This window comes from Callorhinus ursinus, unplaced genomic scaffold (genome assembly GCF_003265705.2).
Source record: "Callorhinus ursinus isolate GAN/ISIS: 27379988/994484 unplaced genomic scaffold, GSC_fseal_2.0 scaffold1, whole genome shotgun sequence".
In the NCBI taxonomy this organism is placed as follows: Eukaryota; Metazoa; Chordata; class Mammalia; order Carnivora; family Otariidae; genus Callorhinus; species Callorhinus ursinus.
Window position 1 is genome coordinate 73,108,576 of NW_027397063.1, and position 18,720 is coordinate 73,127,295.

An 18,720-nucleotide genomic window follows, 5' to 3' on the forward strand; every position below is an offset into this window, starting at 1 on the left:
CCTAAAGAAAATCTGTTAGCTCTTCTCTTTCTGTAGGGAGAGATGCCCTGCTGCCTTCACTGCTGCTGAGCCCATCATGGGAGGAAGGATAAAAAGGGGCAAACCTGGTTGCAAACCCTACTGTTCCAGCATCCTCCTGCTACAAGCCAGGACGTGGCAGGATGAAGATCTAGTCTCCCTCAAACGGTGGCCACAGTGTGAATCCAATAAGTGACCGAATATAGGCATTTCTAATTCTTGAACCAGCACTCAAGGCTTCACTGCTACCTTTCCAAAAGCTTTAACTTCAGTAATATCCTACCATTTAGAGTAAATAATAATAATAATAATAATAATAATAATTATAATTATAGCTACCATTTATTGAGCACCTATTCTACTGTGTGCCAGGCACTGTGCTAGGCACTTTTCGTACATTATCTAATTTAAATCCTCACAACAACCCTGTGAGGTAGGTATTATTATCATCATTTTACATATAAGGGAACTGAGGCTCAGAGAGATTAAATAACTCTCTTATCACAAAACCAAAAAGTAGTAGAGCTGGGATTCAAACCCAGAACAACCTGACTCCAAATCCCATGCTCCTGTGAGTTAGAGTAGAGGCAGGGGGGAGAGAAAGGACCATATTCAAGAAAGATCGTTGGAGTGGAATGGATATGATATGCTGACTAGTAAGATATGGGGAGGAATTTAAGCCCATAAATGTTACTAGCTGGTGTGCCTATGTAGAGTGTGATAAAAATAACCAGGATTGGAATTCAGGAGGAACACACTTGATGGGGGAAATGAGTTGAGTCCATATGTATATGTCCAGGGTGATGTCCAGCGGGTGGTAATACAGATCTAAAATTTGGAGGGAAATTGTGGCTGGAGATATGTGTTTTAGAATCACAAGCATATCAGTGTCAATTGAGGACATCAGGATAGATAACATCATTTGAGGAGTAAACATAGAGGAAAGAGAAGTGAACCAAAGATGGAACACTGGGAGCACCAACACTGAAGGCATGAGCAATAGTGGAGGAATTCTCAAGGGAGTTGAACATGGCAGAGTCAGGAAAGGAAAAGTATAGGAGGCAGCCCTGTAGTGGTGGCTAGAGAAAGCCATGGCCTGGGTTGGAAGCAAACCTAGAGCTCCTAGAAGGCAGGCAAGACTGAGTCATGCTTCCAACACAGCCCTTGGTCACCAAAAACCCCAGGAGGTCTTGGTTAAATGAATGAACGCCAAAATGTCCCTACCCTGCTTTGCCCCAAAGCCTGGAGCTTAAGACTTAATCCTACTCTTGACACCCCAGTCCTAAAAATATGGAGAGAGGTAAGCCAGGAGAATTTATAGAAGAGGTTTAAAGAGAAAGTCATAATTTGCTTAAACTGGAGAATAAGGTAAAAAAAATAAAACCTGGCACTTTAGTAGGAGTCCCAGAAGTCCTCCTGCCCAACCTTTCTCTGGGGCATCATGGTATTTATGAAATCAGGGAAGGGCGTGTGGGGTAAGCGGCAGGGTGAGGACAACCTGCCAGTTGCTTGGGGAGTCCTCTGCTGAGCCTAACCTGAGACCCAGCTTACGAAGTTTATCCAGTAGGAAGATGATGGGGACATGTATGGGAGGCTTGAGGGCTATAAGGAAGGGGAGAGGGAAGTCAGGGAACCAGCCCTACAACCTGGGAGAGAAGGTCCAGCCCTCTGGGTAGGGACCAGCCCTGAGGCTTAAGTGAACTTGGCATAGGTACATGTGTGTATGTGTGTGTGTGTGTGTGTGTGTGTGTGTGTGTGAGAGAGAGAGAGAGAGAGAAACAGAGGAGAGAGAGGGATGGGGCACTCTCTGGAAAGGGGAACAGAGTCTCATACATGGGTGAGAGGCTGGAGCCCCCCACAAAAGCCTAATGACTCAACATGTTGAAGTGAGGGTGTGGGAGCTGAACATCCTTGGGAAGCCCTGAGGGGCTGCTGAAGCAGGGTTCCTGGTCTCCTCGGAGGCTGGGCCTCCCCTTGCTGGGGGCTCACAGAAAGTCAAACAGCCCGAAATTCTTGGCTGCTCCAGGCCCAGGAAAAATTGAGGGAAGAAAAAAGAAAGAAAAGAAATGTTTCAGGCCCAGAGGTGAGATGAGCCTGGTGGTTAGTAGGGTTAGGGGTCTGAAGGAACCAGCACACAGGGCAGGCATGGGAGTATAGATGTAGGGGTAGAGCAGATATGCTTCCCAGAAGCCACTAGCAGCTCAGGCAACTGAGGGGGCCCTTCGGGCTTCCAGTAAAGGTGGGCACAGGCTGAGATAGCTTGGATGGTTATTGGAAGTGACTACAGCTCTAGGTTGCAGGACTGAGGCAGCACCCCCCCCCAAGGTGGGGCGGGGGCAGTTAGGAGCAGGGGCAGCTGAAGCAAGTATTTTTTGGTGTCAGTATTGTGGGGGAAAAGTTAAGAGACTGGCACACATGCTCAAGGGGATGCGGTTAATGGAGGGCTGATGTAGCTGAAATGAACGGTGCAAGGTTGCTGCGGGGGTACCGGTGGCGGGGCGGGGGGGGGGGGAAGGGGGGGCTAAAGGGGTGAGCAGGCCCTCAAGGGCACCGCTGGGTTCAACTCCTTAAGTGTGTGTGGGGAATAAGGAGCAGCACCAGCAAGTCGGGTCCCAGTAACATGAAAGATCCTGGGAAGGCCTACGCAGCGGTTAGTGGACAGAGGGGCAAGCTAGGGCCGGTGGCAGGTTAGGGGCCGCAGTGGCGATCGGTGGGTGCACCCCGCCCTCGCTGCGCCCAGCGAGGTTAGCGCGCCTGAATTTAGTTCAATTTATTTCCCTTTCAGGTACCAGACAAAGTAAAAAAGACGGACGGATGGAGAGAGGGACGCAGCCGCCCGGGTGCGGGAGTGGGATGCGAGTGGGGGAGGGGCCCTGTTCACATCACATCCACAAAGAACTCACTGGGGTTTCCCATGGCCATGCGGAAGGACTGTCTGCTGGCTGTCAGTTCAGGGGGCACAGAGGCCAGGTCGCGGCCCGGGGGGGCTCCTGGGGGCCCCATGGCCGCGGGCGGTGGGGGCATCATCAGCATGGGGGGACCGTAGAGAGGGGGCACGCCAGGGGGGCCGTAGCTCGGGTGTGTGTGATGGCTGCGCAGGCTGCCGGCCATGGAGTGGTGGCTGCGGTGGCTATGCTCGCTGGCGGCAGGCCCCGAGCGCTCGCTGGGCGCCCTTTCCCGCGGCCCACGCAGGCTGCTGCGAGTTGTGTGGTCCGACTCGCTGCCGCTGCCGCCCGACTTCGAGTCCCCCGCCTTCGGGTCCTTCTCCTTCCGCCGGTCACTGCCGCTACGGTTGGAGCCACTGCTCCGGCTGCCTGCAGGGGACAGGCAAGCCCAGGGCGGGCGACGCTCAGAGCTTGCAGCAGCAGCCTGGGGTTCGCCTGTGCCCCCACCACCGCCCCCCTCCACCTTACCTTCACTGTGCTGACTGCTGGCGCTGCCCCCACCATAGCTGTACCCCAGCTCTGGGAAGCCTGGGTGCGGGTTGTAGGGGTGTGGGGGCGGCGGGTACTGGTAAGGGAAAGCCATGGGCCAAGGGGCGGCCCCTGGGTGCGGCAAAGGGGCCAGCGTGTCCTGGTCAGAGGCGCCACTGGAACCGTCGTGATCATGGAGGGACAAGTTGGCCATGTCTGTGGGGGGGAGGGCCAGATGAGCTGGGTCTATCCCATGCCCCCACACCCCTAGGTCAGGAGAGAGAGGTCCCCGGTCTAGGTCGGGTGGTACATCTGTGATGACACCTAACAGCAGTGGTAGTTTATCCCCCAAATGAGTGGAGGCATAGGTCAGAGATCTCTCACTTCTTCAGACCCCCTCTGCCACCTACCTGAGATGGTGGAGAGGAAGACCCTGCAGACACAGCACCAAGGAAAACCCCTCAGGAAGGCCCTAAGCCCCACCTTCAGATGCTCAATGCCCAATCCTGACACCCAACTCCTAGGCCCAGGGAGGCCCCCTTCCAAGGGCTTGACAGTTTCTCCTCCTTCCTCATAAACTGGAAGAAGGAACACAAGTCTTAAATGGGCAATATTCTCCTCTGTTCACTTGGGGGGAGTGTGGGAAGCTGAAATAGCAGACAGGTATTGCAAACCTGCAAGTCATTAGACACGATACAAAGCCCTTTACCCCATGCAAATGTTACCACCATCCTATGAAGAGGGCATTAGTCACATTTTTTCCAGATGAGGAAAGTGAAGTCCAGAGAGGTTAAGTGACCCACCTGAGGTCAATCCAAATTGTAGCCAGAGCAGAAGCTAGGAGTTGCTTACTTTCTTATCTTTCCAAGTGAGTCATTAGTAAAGCGTAGGGAGCAGTTTGGGGAAATTTAGGTGAATTTTTGCCCTCTCCCTTCATCTAGGACTAAAAAAAATACCCATTATAGGCCAGAACAAACATAGGCCTTTCAGAGCCTCCCCATACAGAAGGCTAGTGGTCCAGATGGATTTTCTGGTGCTGCTGGGGAAGGTGGAAAGAGCTCAGAAAGAGAACAACTTAGATGCCTCCTCTGTGCCCTCCACCCCATTTCCAGCCAGGCCTCATTCTTCACAGTATTAACATTACTTGTTTCATGACTCTGGCTCCCACAGTAAATTGTTCACTCCTTAAGGGCAAGGCTGCCCCCACCAATGTTGGAACTACTTGAAAGGGGCCACCAGAAGTGTTACCTGCCTGGGACACCCCTTGCTCACACGTCATCATACCAGGTCCCAGAGCTCTGACACAGCTGGAATTGCCCTACGGGCCAGCTGCTGGATACAGATGGAGCCCTTTGTTCCAACTCCTTAAGTAAGCCAGCCCAACCTTCCAGGGAAGAAGAGGTCAGGAGAGGAGGATCTGAGAGGGCGGAGGCAGTCTGTGGAGTCTACCAGCTAAGCCATCAACTTTTCAAGGCCTGCAGCTAGCATGGGGGTGGGGGTGGTGGTGAGGAACAGGGGGCTGCCTTGGCTCATGCCCCAAGAGCTGGTGACTATTTCAGCCTCCGAGCTGTTGTCCTGAGGGGAGTGATTGTGGGCTCCTGGGGATCTCCCAAAGAATTGGGGTCCTCAATTCTTTCCTTTGAGCCTGCTGAGGAGGCTGAGGAGACCTTGGCCGGTGAGAAGAAAAAGACCTATCTGTCAGCATATCCCTGAGCTGGGCCTCTGGGGGGCCTTGGTGCATGGATAGAAGACCCAGGAGGCCCCAGGGATAGAACAGTATCTCTTGAGCAAAAACCACACCTGTCTTGAGAAGCTTTAGGGGTCCCTGGAGGTTCAGGGCCAGGGCTGACTTCTTCTAATGATGATAATAATTACCACACAGGATTGAGTCTAAGAAGCCATGAATTATAAGATGCACTCCAATTTCAGAGATATCAAAATGTGAAAGAAATGTTCACCTTAGAATCAATTAAATTTATGAATGGAGAATTTTTTAAAGCACTTACTGTGGGCCAAACTTGGTGCTAAAAGCATTATACACACTGTTTTAAACCTCTAAAAAGCTCTGAGATAGGTTCTACAATTACCTCCAACTTATAGATCAAGAAATTGAGGCAACGAGAGGCTGTCACTTACTCATGTTTACACAGTGAGGGCGGAGCTAGGATTTGAACTCAGAACTGTCCAACTCCAAAGCCCTAGGCACCTGTCACCCTCCATCACGACCTTGTGCTCTGCAGCAACAGCCTTCCTAGTCCTAGAACCTAACCTGAAGCACTTTAAGTCAATTTTTGGACTTCAGCCAGCGAGCACCACTGGGATGACAAAAGGCTCCCTGAGGCAGAGGCGGCTGCTGGGAGTGGGCCTCTGCTCCCGGCCCTGAGCAATGCTGTCCTGTTTTGAGGACTCCTCTTCCTTCCCAAGGGCTGTCTACCTGCTCAGGAGGAGAAGGGGGGGGGTTCCCTGCAGACCTTTCCTCCTTAAAAACCCTCATTGCCTTTGCACTCTCTCGGGATCAAGTCAAGCTTGGGGCAGCTTGCAGAGTCCTCTACAAGCTGGCCCTGACAGTTTTTTTTTCAGTTTCAGCCCTGACAGTTTTTTTTCAGTTTCATCCCAAGGTCCAGCCCACCCTCAAGGGTCTGAGGAGGCTGGGGACTTGGGGGCTCAAGCCAGCCCCAAGTCCTGCCTTGGTGGAACCTGCTTGGTGCTGGGAGGGTGATCAGGGGCCAACGGTAGGATCTTTGACCTTGCTAAGATAATGTTTCTGCAACACCACACACCTAGGCAGCTCCAAACGGCAGTAAGAAAAAGGACTCTGGAGCCAAAAAGACCTGGACCCAAGGCCTAACTCCTCTGTGTCTGACTGTGAGAATGGGCGGACTATTAAGTCTCAGTATCCTCAGCTGAAATAGGGACAGTGATCCATCTCCCCAAAGGTTAGGAGGCGGGGTTGTGAGGACTGAGTGAGAGTGAGATGATGCTTAGAAACAACCAGCACAGGGCGCCTGGGTGGCTCAGTCGGTTAAGCATCTGCCTTCAGCTCAGGTCATGGTCCCAGGGTCCTGGGATCAAGCCCCGCATCGGGCTCCCTGCTCCACGGAAGGCCTGCTTCTCCCTCTCCCACTCCCCCTGCTTCTGTTCCCTCTCTCGCTGTGTCTCTCTCTGTCAAATAAATAAATAAAATCTAAAAAAAAAAAAAAAGAAAGAAAGAAAGAAACAACCAGCATGGTGCCAGAAACAGAGGAGGCACTTAGAAAATGCCAGGCCCAAGACGGGGACGCAGACAGGTGAAAAGGCCTGACTGGGATCTGCTTCGACTAGAGAGGGAGGCCCGTGTCAGGCCTCAAGCTGGGCCCCCACCTTGGCTGCCTGCTCACGCCTCATGTGGGCTCCCTGGGGTCTGCTGCCACATCCCTGGGCCCCTCCCCACTCCCAGCCAGGAGACAGAGCAAGGTGGGGGAGGCACATACTGCCACAGAGGTCACCGAAGATGTAGTAGCACTGCTCAGAGAAGGTGATCTTGTTGACGGTGTGGCGGATGAAGCCGGCTTTCAGCAGGTTGCTGGCATACTTGCGGGCCTCCCTCCTGTCAGTGAAGCCTTCCACGTTGTGGTATAGCCAGTCCACCACATCCGAGCCTGGGGGCAAGGCCGCCACTTGATTGGGAGGCCCACCTGACTTGGGCTCATCTGACCTCACAGAAGCCACAAGGCTGGGGCTGGTGCCAGCTCCAAGGAGTGGCCCAAGGGAGATCTTCAGCCCCCACCCCGCCCTTCATCCCACCATGGGGCCCTCTCACCGATGAAAGCGTTAGGGATGGTAATCTTGAGCCACATGCGGTCTCGGACCTCCAGCCCAGATTCAGGGGAGGCCATGGCTTTGACAATGGCAGCCATGTCACTGTGGATGGACAGGTGGAAGTCGTCTAGGCCTGGGGGTGGGAGGCAGAATGGTGAGGCAGAAAGGGGCTACAGAGTTAGGTGGAGAGGAGCTGGCACTGCAGCTCTATCACCCAATAACTATGGACCAATGGTGGACACATTATTGACTTCTAGGACACTTAGTTTCCTCCTCTGTAAAAATAGGGACTTCAATATTTATTTTGCAAGGATTTGCTTGTTTGTTTTTTAAAGTAGGCTCCATGCCCAATGTGGAGCCCAACACAGGGCTTGAACTCACAACTCTGAGATCAAGACCTGAGTGGAGATCAAAAGTCCAACGCTTAACCAACTGAGCCACCCAGGCGCCCCATATTTTGCAAGGGTATTTGAAGAGAGAATTAAATAATATAAATGAAGGTGCTTAGCAAAGTGTATAATACGTGTGTTATAATAAAAATGGCAGTCATTTGCTGAGTGCTTACTTTATGCCACATACTGGGATCGAGGCTTCACTTACACCCTCTTGTTAAAACCCCCTCCCTCACCCCGGGACCTGGTAGAGTGCGTATCATTAGTCCCATTTTACTAGAGGAAACTAAGGCTCGCGGGGTGCTCAATACAGGTTCAGAGGCAAACACTGTTTTGTGAGGGTTGGGTGTCCACTCTGGGAAGCTGCAGTTTGAGGTAGCTGGAATGAACTCAGCCCCCTCTCCAGCCCCCTCTGGCTTTTAAGCAAGAGTCTCCATGTGGGCCTTCATTAGTCCCTCCCACCTGGCCTTGTCTGCTGGGCCTCGGGGGCAGGGTTGGACACTCACGCTCTGTGTCAGGGATGGAGCTGGTGATGGAGGAGCTGGTGGAGGTGATGGTGCTCAGGGAGGGGCTCATGCCATAGGCAGGGAAGGTGCCGGTCATGGCTGCAGTGTGGGAGACCCAGGCTGCAGGGTCAATGGGACGGATGGGCTCGCCTGCAGGGAGGATGAGAGTCAGGGGCTGCCCACTGGCAGGCCCCACAGGGTAGGTATGAGGGTTCAGGGCAACACAGAAGGAAGGAGAGACAGGGTTCACGTGTGCCAAGCACCAGCTTTAGGGCTGAGTCGCCCAGCCACTTACTCCTGGGCAGTGTGAAGCAACCACGTGGACTTGGGTCCCAGCACTTGGCTACAGTCAGGGTGATGGGCCTGAAAGCAAGGGTGTCCCTAGTGAGGGCAGGATGCACGGAGTCCAGACCAACCCTCTTGCCTAACAGCCAGAAATGCCTGCCCCCTCCTTCCCAATGTCCCATCCCATCCATACCCCGGTTTGTGCACAATCTCCCGCAGTACCCGGACTGCGTCGTCATTACTCATGTTCTCAAAGTTGATCTCGTTTACCTGGGAGAGAGGGCCAGAAGTGGGATAAGCAGCTGGGTTGGGGAGGTGGATAGGGAAGCTGAGCTTGGTGGATCAGGTCTTCCCCCTACCAAGAAGTGGCCTCTAAATGAGCAGGGATTATCTCCCTACTCCCCATCCACACCACCATCTCCAGTGGGCAGTGGTACCTGTAACAGCATATCTCCTGGCTCGATGCGTCCATCTGCAGCCACAGCACCCCCCTTCATGATAGAGCCGATGTAGATGCCTCCGTCACCACGCTCATTGCTTTGGCCCACAATGGAGATGCCCAGAAAGTTGTACTTTTCTACAGAGAGTAATACAACCTTAAGAGGGGAACAAGGTTCCCACCCAACTTCTGAGCCCCTTATTAGAAAAGGGTGGAAACGGACGGGAGGAACTAACATTCATCGAACCTGAATCAGGCCCGTGTTCAGCACGGTCAAGCATGCTTCCCTTCAGGCCTTGCTAGCTCTGCCACAGGGTCTCTTCGTCCCATCCTACGAAGGAGGCCACTGAGCCTTGGAAAGCTTCAGCGCCTTTTCTAAGCCATTAAGTGGCAAAGCCAGGATTCAAACACAGACTTAAATTCTAAGGCTGGGGCTCTTTTTACTACATCCAGCTATCTCCTAGAGACAGTACCTAGGGCAGAAATCAGAGAGCAACAAGCATCGGCTGAAAAAGGGAAGCGGGATAGGAATCAGAAATTACTTCCTCCAGGAAGCCTTCCCTGCTGCCATCCCTCTGCTTCCACAGCTCTCTGTGCTTGTCTCTGTCATAGCCCTGATCACGAGCTGCTGAAATGATCAGTGTATGTACTGGTTTATGTTTATGAGAGAAAGCTCCTCGGGGTCAGGGAACATATCTTGTGCCTCTCTGAACTCCTCAAGTCTGCCCAGTGTCTGGCATATAGTAGGCCCTCAAGAGTGTTGTTTCACCAGACTCACCCATGTTGAGAGTGACTGTGATGATGTTGAGTGACATGGTGGAGTCCGTGATGCTGCTGAAGGACGAGGACTGGAATAGACAGAGGCCCTGAGCAGCACCGAGGGCTGACAACAACTCAACTGCTCCCACCTAGCTCCTCCTCCAGGTGAGCCCTCGGCACCCCCTCCCCTCTAAGGCTCAAATGCTGGCCCCATAGGAGGAGGTCTAAGGAAGCACACACCCTGGATCTGCCTGGACAGGGCACAGTCTGCCCCCACCCAACCCTGGCATCTCAGGCCCCGTACCCGCTCAATCCGTGAAACCTTCTGCTTCCTCCGCCGCCGCTTATGTCTTCTCATCAGGCGTGAGGCGCTGCTCTGCTCTGTGGAGCTGCTGAACCTGGGGGGCCCACAGTCGTTCCCCACCAGGCTGGCCCAGCACTGCCCCACAAGAGGCACCGCAGGGCCCAAGTCCCCCATGCAAAGCCCACAGTCCTCCCAGGGTCCCACCATCCTTGGGGAGAGGTGGGGTCAGGGCTCCTCGAGGGTTACCTCTCCCACAGTACCAATGAAACCAAAGCCCCACCTGCTGGTGGAGTCATCCTCATCCGAATCAAAGAAGCTGGTGGTCTCTAACTCGCTGCTCATAAGGGTGGATGAGCTATCATAACCCCCTGGCTCTCGCCGCCGTTCCCCCTTTGCAGTTCCATTTAGCCGGGTTGCTGCAGGGAACAGAGGCAGCTGGGTTCACAGTGCCATTGCAGGAGGGAAGGGAGGACACAGGGCTGGGCTAGGGGCTGCACTGGGGCCAGGCATACCCCAAGCTCAGGAAAGGGCAGAGATGTGGGTAGCTGAATAGAAGCGGTGGGGGTAGGCGTGGGTTGGGGGGGGAAGGAAGGTGTCTGTTCAGGGAAGACGCACTGTGCTCTGGGCCGTCCCTCCTGCGTGGCCGCTCGCGCTGGGCAGACACCAAGGAGTCTGTCTCTGTGTCATTGTCCAGGTTCTCCTGGCTGCCTCCACCAGCATGAGGGCTGCAGGGAAGAGAGGACTTGGTGGGAGAGGTGGCAGGCTGGGGGCTCCCTCCCCCCAGCCCTGGGCTGAGCTGATGCATCCCTCCCCCATGGGCCCGCTCCATCCTCAGGCCACACTCACTGGAAGGATGGGGGCCGGGAGTCCCCAATGCCTCCCGTGCGCTCCATGGGCGGTGGCAGTTCTGATGGGTTGTCAGCACAGAAGGGAGCTGGCTCTGGGTGTGAGCCCTCAGCAGACACCAACTGATGGGGAAAGAATGGGTGGGTAGTGTGGTACGGGGGGGCACCAGGGAAATAGCAGACGGTTGGCTTCTGGCAGGGCATGCAGACTTGGGGAGAATGAAGCAGGGGACATGGAGGTAGAAGGGACAGGACTGGGCAAGGTCAGCTGCGATGAGGAATGGACTCACTGCTGGTGGATGGGAGGACAGGAGGCATGAGCTATTGAAGTGGGATGGGGGCAGAGAACAAGGGTCAGTGGTCTAAGGCAGAGGTTGGCTGGAACCTGAGGCAAAGTTCCTCAAAGGGCGTCGGAGACATTTGTGTCTCTGATGAGTGTTTCGGTCCCTCCCTCTCTCCATATTCCACCTCCCCCCTGCCCCCCACCTTTCACCAAGGCTACAGAGTCTGGGGTGAGAAAGAGTTCAGGTAGAAAACTCAGGGGAGAGTCAGATATTAAGGTATAAAACCACCAGCTATAATCTCAGCAATGCTTTTCCTCTGTCTAGCCCACTGCAGGAACGCAGGAGGGAGGGCTGATGAGGGCTCCTTACCCAAGACACCACCCGGCCATTGAAGCAGGGCAGCTTGGCATTGTCGTCGGAGATCTCCTCCTTCACCACTCTGCAGGGAAAGGGTAGGGGTGTCCGAGTGAGCTTTCTGGGGTGGAAATGGAAGGGTCCTCACAATCCTAACTCAGGGGCTCCTCCACCCTAAACTGGGAATCATGCCACCAGCCTAAGCCTGTTCAGATGGGAGCAGAGTGGGGGTCACCTAGGGACAGCTCTTTAGCACCACCAGGAAGACACCAGCCCTGCCCAGACCAGATGCCATCCTGGGGTGTCCTCTCAGTTATCAGGTGACTGCAAATTACACCTGACAAATTGCTGTCCCCCATGAATGTGGCTACTCCCTAGAATCATGAGAGTGCTTTACCCAGTCCAACATAGCTCTTCTGGACTAGACTTATTCTTTCCCTCTGACCCTAAACTAGGAAAAAGTACATCCTTATTTCTGTCTTTCCCTTCTTGGGAATCCCGACATTCTTCTGGGAGGTGTGGATGAGGAGTTTTAAGGATATTAGGAAAGAGAAGGAGAAACTGTATTTACTGAACATCCCCCACTGCCTTTATGATAGTAGTACCAACTGCTCTCATTTACTGAGCACGTATCATGGGCCAAGCACTAAGCTAAGCACTTTGCTTGTGTCATTTCATTTAATACAGCAATGCTAAGACAGACACAGATGGGGAAACTAAGGCTTAGTAAGTTCAGAAATTCACTTACGGTCACACCACTAATAAAAGCTGGAATTTGAATCCTGGTCAGCTTGATTCTTTAGCCTTTATTCGTACCTATTATACCATCTTATCTCCCTAGAATTAGAATGTGTATAATCTTCACATCACCTTCATTGTATGGACAAGATTCTCATTTTATGAGTAGAGAAATGGAGAAACATTCAGTAACTTGTCCCAGGTCACAGAGCTGGAAGATGTCAGAGTTGGAATTCAACCCCAAGCTTGCCTGACTGCAAAACCTATGGTCTTTCCATGGTATTTCACATTTTTTTCTCATACCATGACAGGTGATGTGGATGTGTGTGTGGTGTTGTTGGGGGAGACAGTGATGTGGGGCGTGGAGGGGGTGGGATGTGTATAGGCATGTAATTTGGCTCGGGGGATGCATCAAGGCAAGAAGTCAGACCATGATTACAGTTTGGGGCCAGGGAAAGGAACGAGAAGGTTTGAGGACCCCAGACTGTTTCAAACACCCCAGGAGTACAGAGCTGGAAAGATGTGATCAGGGGCAAGAGAAAGGCACATGCCTGGGGTTGTGAGCAGAGAGGGAGGCTGGGAAGCCTAGTCCTTCCTTGTTCTTGGAGCAGCTTCTGCCCAGAGCCGGGAACGTGCTTGGCTCCTTGTGATGCTCACATTCTTGGACTCACAGCCAAGTTCGAAGACCGAGCCTGCCCTTCTCCCTCCCATCCAGCTCTGGTTCCTCCACCACTTCCAACCCCACAAAGACCCTGGGAAAGCAGCTCTAATCATCCTGGTCAAGCCCACGATGGCAGAAAGCCTAGGGATAGAACATGCTGAAAAGAAGGGACATGGAGATAGCTCAGAGTCATGAGCCAGGCTGGCCACAGGGTACCCTAAGCTTGCAGTCCAATATGGGAACTGGGGCTCAAAGGAAAATGGGGTATGTGGGTCTTATGGCAGAGACTGACCTGCTCTGGAGAGGGTCTCTTTGTGGTGGGAAACTGCTGCTGAATCCCCACCACTCCCTCCCTGAGCAGGCCCCACCACATAGCTCCAATGCTACAGATGTTTCCTCTCTTTCTAGGGGTCACCGACAGGTCGCCAAGGCTCCGCTGACTCATAACGATCAGCTGATCTTCAGCAACAGCCTTGGGGACCTCAGACAGACCTCCCCCTCCCACCATGGAGATGAATGGCTCAGGGTTGCACAGCACTAACACACACACACACACGCCGTAAGCAGAGCTGAACACATCTGGGTTCTAATTCTGCCATTTGTTAGCCCTCCTATCTTAGAGAAGTTTCTTAACTTTTCCAAACCTTTGTCTTATCCTGGTAAGTGTGATTTGTGTGTTGGCATGATGTAGGCTTATAATAAAAGCTAGTTATTAGCTGTGTCAATTTTTAGCAGGTCCCATACTCTTTCCAACTAGGTGTAAGTTTCTAAGGGCGGGGACCAAAAATCTACACATCACTCGCTGTCCATCATCATTCATTCAATTAAAAAGCCTTTGCTAAGAGCCCAGCGGGTTTTAAATCCTGTGCTTGCCATTGTATAAACCTCAAGAAGCACCAGACCAAGAGCCTGCCTTGTCCTTGGAGGTTATGGCCCAATGGATAGTTCATACAAGTATATGGCAAGTGGGAAGTGGTCAGAACCATAAGAACAGCAGATGTGTTCACTGGACAGACATTTGTTGAGTATTACCTAGGTGTCAGGTCCTGGCTAGGAGCTGGGTAGGTGTAAGGATAAATGGGATAAAGTGCCATAACTTTAAAAGCTAAACGCAGAGAATGGGGCAATTTGGACCTGGGGAAGAAAAGGGAAGAGCAGTGTGCTCTGGGTAGGCCTAGAGGAAGGGCAGAATGTGACATGCAGCAGGGAGCAACATGGTTGGTAGTCCAACTTCCCATGTTGCTCCCGCCCACAGCTCAAGGCCACTCTAGCATCCATCAGTGCTGAAAATGTTTATTCTTCCTCCATTTCCCAAGTAATTTAAGAGGGTCTGGCCTATTTAACTTGACAAATACTTCTGGAGACAGGATGGGAGTTGGGGAGTCCTCAGTCCTCACAAACCAGAACCTCAGAGGGTGAGCTTGGAGAGCAGCCTTTCTCCTCTGACCCACTCTCCCATCTGTCAGCAGAGGTCGCTGGCCTCTGCCCGACCCTGGTCTCATGGGGCTAGGATAAGTGGCAGCCCTATCACCTCTACAGTTTGCCAAGGCTCAGCATCTCCCTCAGAGAGGATGTATCTGTTCAATGGTGATGATAATAGTAACACCTACAATTGTATGATTAAGGTCTTAGACTTTGGAGCCAGATTTCTGACGCAGAATCAAGCTCTGCCACTTACTAGCTGTGTGGCCTCGGGTAAGTTACTTAACATTTCTTCATCTATAAACTGGGGATATTACTACTTATTTCATAAGGCTGTTAAGATGATTGAATGAGTAAAGATTTGAAAAGCACTCAGATCAGTGCATGCACACTGAAATACCATAAAAAGAGTTTGTTAAATAAATGAAATATATATACTTCTCAGCTACCAGTTCTCTGTGACAAGACAGCTCTAGCCCTCTCCTGCTCAATAATCCTCCTGGGGATAAAAACAAAATCAATCTCCTCCTTTAGCTTTGTTCTCAATCCTGTTAAAACAGTCTACTATAATATTTTGCAAAGGATGGTTCAAGTACCACTAACGTATGCAAGATCGCTTCAGGTGCACCTGAATGAATGTTTAATTCAATAGTTAAGTATTTATTTTTAACATATTTAGAAAGAAATACAAGTAGAAAATCAGACCTGTGATTTCATATTACTGATTGGGTCAAGCTAAGAAAGAGAGAGTGAACTGGATTTAAAGAACAATATTAAGTCAACTGTGAGCAGATGTAATGGGAACCCTCCTATGACTGCGGTTAGGCCTGGTTTGACAGCAGTCTGGGGGAGTGGGAGGTAGCCCAGAGAGGTATAGGTTTAGGAGGTGGGGGCTAAGCGCACTGGGTTCAGGGGTGAGTTGAGGGCAGAGACACAGGCCTACCCTAGTCCCTCAAGGCATCCGGTCCCAGGGAGGCTCCAGCACACTGCACTCTAGCTGATTTCCCCTATCCCATACCCTGAGGTGGCATCTTAGTCTCTTCCAACTCCGTTTTTCTCTTACCAGGCCAAGGCCTCTGCCCCCTCACTCTCACCCCTTGCAGATCGATCCCTCTTCAGAATCTTCCAATCAGGGGTGTCTGTATCTGGACTGAAGCCAGACAATCATTACTACACCAGGAGTACCCCACCCCAGTGTAGGAACAACAAAAGAAGCAAGAATGGTCAGAAGCTGCATAGCACATCCCACGTTCAAAGCACTCTCACAAACAGGCTCTCATGGGCTCATCAAACCCTGAGTTCCGTGGGGTAAGATGACAGCAAAACATGTTAGGCAGAAGACAGAGAAGGTGCTTGCTTCCCAGGCCAAGAGGGGAGGGGTCCTGGAAGAGAAGCCAGACTCATCAACACCAGGGAGGAGACTGTCTCCCCTCATTCAGCTCTGGGGCCTCAGCTCCAAAGAGCAGTGCAGGCCTCAGGCTGGGGCTGGAGAGACAGCCTTTAGGCCTTCAGGGCCCGGGAAGGCCTTCCCCACAGGCCTCCAGGCCCAGTGCCCAGTTAGTGTGGGGCAGGCAAGTCTGGGGGCCTCCCCCTCCCCCAGTCCCCTGGGAGTTGGGGGGGGGTGTGAGGGGATGGGCCAGGCTCCCCCTCCCAGGCCAGCTGCTACAGAACCTTCCGGCTCCAACATTCCATCCCCTCTTAAAGGGGAAGTCCCTGCTTCCAAACTCCGCCTGCCCAAAGCCCTGCAGCTGGGTGGAGAAGACCCCGCCAGGCAGAGGAAGATGAAGAACACCAAGAGACTCTTCCTGGCCCTCCCATCCAGGCTCTGAGGCCCTTTCCAAGGTCTCCCCTTGGCCACGATCTGGAGGAAAAAGGCCCCAATTCTGAAGGGAAATCAGCACCTAGGCCAGTGGGGATTTCTCAGGGGTCAGGCACTCCAATTCCTTGACAACATCCTGAACACCCCACAAGGAAGGGGAGACAGCTAAATAAACATTAGGCTTGCTGGCCTTAGCTTGCAGCCTGGCCCCTGAACCGCCCCCCCCAAGTCCCCCTCCCCCCAGTTCAAAGTCCCACAGCATAGCCCCTGGATGCACTACTCCAAATACGGTTCTGAGTTGGGAGCTGAAAAGATGGAGAGGGCAAAGGCCAAGTGCCAAACACCCCAAGTCTCTGCTAAAAAGGTGGCTCCCCTGGCGGGCGGAAGGTTGGGGACTCTGGCTCTGGAATCGGGTGGAGGGGGGGGTGTGTCTGTCTATGTAGGCCACTGGCCTCTGAGGAGGTGAAGGGGACTTGGAACTCTGGTTGCTCTTGGGGAATTGGACGTCCCCCTAAAACTAGGGGGGCTAGGTCCCCCACAAGACGTAAAAGGAGAGTCCCTAAAGGGGCTAGAACTCCAGCCTCTGAAAAAGCCAGGGGGCCCCCAAATGCCCAAGTCGCCGCCTGGAATCCAGAGTAGGGCCAGAAGCCAGTGTAGCAAGGGGAGTCCAAACTGGCCGAGTGGGCCCCGAGAAGCCGGAGGGGCCGGGGTCCCCCGGAGGTGAGGCGGGGGCCATCCTCACCCGAAATCGTCGTCCATAGACTTGAAGAAGAACTTATAGCTGGGTCGCTGCAGAACGCCCTTAAAGTCCGCCAAGGTGACGCGCTCGGCGGGCAGGGGCAGCTTCACCAGGTACGGCGTCTCCTGCCCGTCCAGGTGGTAGATGATCTTGGTCTCGCCCATGGCTCCGGCCTCGGGCCCGGCGGCCCGCGCGCGGCCTGCTCCGGCGGCCGGGCCGGGCCTCTCGGGCGGCGACGGCCCTCGGCGCGGCCCAGCGGCTCAGCCTAGCTCCGCGGCCGGCCGCGGCGCCAGCTCCCTTGTTCTCCGGCCGCTCCCGGGTCCCAGCGCCGCCTGCCGCCGCCGCGGCTGCCGCTTCCGCTCCCCACTCTCCCGGCTCCGCTGGAGACTGCGACTCTTCCGGTGGCCGCGGCCCTACCCGGCTCTGCGCTGCGGCTCGGCCCGCTCCCCTCCCCCGACCCCGGCGCGGCCCCGCCCCGGCGCGAGCTCCGCCCCTGGCCGCCGCCGCGCCGCGCTGGCCTCACGGCAGATGGTTGGGGCCACTACCGGGCCCCGCGGACACCCCGCGGTGAGCTCGGCAGCCTGTGCTCCGCTCCCAGGCCTGCGGGGAGCTTGGTGGCGGTCGCCTAGGCTCCCCAGACAGGGAAGGGCAGATCTCACCAGGATGGCCGCGTTCGCGGATTCATCAAGGTCCTGACTCTGGACCCTAGGGGGATCGGCTGTTCCTCAGCAGCCTGGGGTCACTTTGGTCCCCAGAGGTGGGGGGGCGGCCCAGAGGGGGGGCGGTTCTGACCAGGTATCGATGGAGGAAAGTGACGTTCATGTGGCCCTTTTAGGGTCTGTTGGAAAGAATAGCTGCTGTCACTGAGTCTACCAAACTGAGTTCCTTGAGGAAGAACGGAATCGAGTTCTGATTCCTTCTTCTAACCTCAGTACAGGGCACCCGGGTGGCTTAGTAGGTTAAGTGCCTGCCTTCGGCTCAGGTCATGGTCTCAGGGTCCTGGGATGGAGTCCCATCAGGCTCACTGCTCGCTGGGAGTCTGCTTCTCCCTCTCCCTCTGCCCCTCCCCTCTGCTCCAGCGCGTGCTCTCTCGCTCTCTCTAAATAAATAAATAAAATTAAAATAAAATAAAATAAAATAAAATCTTAAAAAAAAATAACCTCAGTACAATACCTAGGTGCAAAGCCGTGGCTTAATAAATGGACTGATGCAGAATGAGATGAAAATGAGTGCATGACTGGGCCAGTAAGTCTCAAACCAGAACTAGGTATAATAGGTCCCTGACAGATCTCTTCACCTCTTAGCTCTTAATTCTTTTAATAAATGGGTGCCCACCAAGGTGCAAGGCACACCGCAGGGGATAAAGTGAAAACAAGACAGTTAAGGCTGCCCTCAGTCAGGACTTTCATTCATCTGAAAGGCGGCACACCAGCTGGTAATAAATAACTTCCCAGGGACAAATGCTAAGAAAAAGATAAAATGGAGTGATGTGGTAGTAAAAGGGACAAGAGAGCCATGGGTGGTTAGAGAAAGCCTCTTCCATTTGAGCGAAGACAGAATGGAAAAAGCAGCAGCTAGAAGGTCCGGTGTGGGGGGAAAGGCATTCCAGGCAAAGGGCACAGCCAGGTATAAAGGCTCAAGGCAGGAATAAACTCTCCCAATTTGAGGAACAAGAAGGCCATTGTGACTATAGTGATAGTGGTAGAATGAGGCTGGAGAGGTAGACATAGGTCCTTTAAGGCCACAGGAACAAGTATGGGCTCCTCCCACTCCATTTTGTACACTGTTGCCAAATTAGCATTTTCAAAGTACCACTTCCACAGACTCTTCTGCTCAGAAATCTCTCCACATTCCCCAGTGCTTTCCAAATATTCTTAGCACAGTATTCAAAACTCCATAATCGAAACTACCTACCTCTACAGCTATTTTTTCATTATATCCTGG

The 18,720-nt window shown here is 53.4% G+C and overlaps 1 protein-coding gene across 1 annotated transcript; it reads right to left on the reverse strand.

Moving 5' to 3' along the window:
* Positions 1-338: 338 nt before the first annotated feature.
* DVL3 (dishevelled segment polarity protein 3) lies at positions 339-17,187 on the reverse strand. Its single transcript, XM_025877633.2, has 16 exons — positions 16,780-17,187; positions 11,413-11,482; positions 10,761-10,882; positions 10,530-10,639; positions 10,195-10,330; positions 9,915-10,008; positions 9,630-9,699; positions 8,850-8,989; positions 8,606-8,682; positions 8,423-8,490; positions 8,128-8,277; positions 7,231-7,362; positions 6,902-7,069; positions 3,432-3,647; positions 2,922-3,332; positions 339-2,035 (listed from the first exon to the last, which is right to left on the reverse strand). Exons 1-16 carry the CDS (start codon positions 16,938-16,940, stop codon positions 2,004-2,006), a joined length of 2,157 nt encoding a protein of 718 aa, XP_025733418.2. The 5' UTR covers positions 16,941-17,187; the 3' UTR covers positions 339-2,003.
* Positions 17,188-18,720: the final 1,533 nt, after the last annotated feature.

Excerpts from the sequence above, each read along its gene's own strand:
- DVL3 (XM_025877633.2), bottom strand. The coding sequence starts at position 16,940 with ATGGGCGAGACCAAGATCATCTACCACCTGGACGGGCAGGAGACGCCG. Across the intron at positions 10,640-10,760 it reads TCCCGGCCCCCATCCTTCCA|CCCTCATGCTGGTGGAGGCA; the intron begins GTGAGTGTGGCC and ends TCTTCCCTGCAG. Across the intron at positions 10,331-10,529 it reads GAGGGACGGCCCAGAGCACA|CAACCCGGCTAAATGGAACT; the intron begins GTGCGTCTTCCC and ends TGTTCCCTGCAG.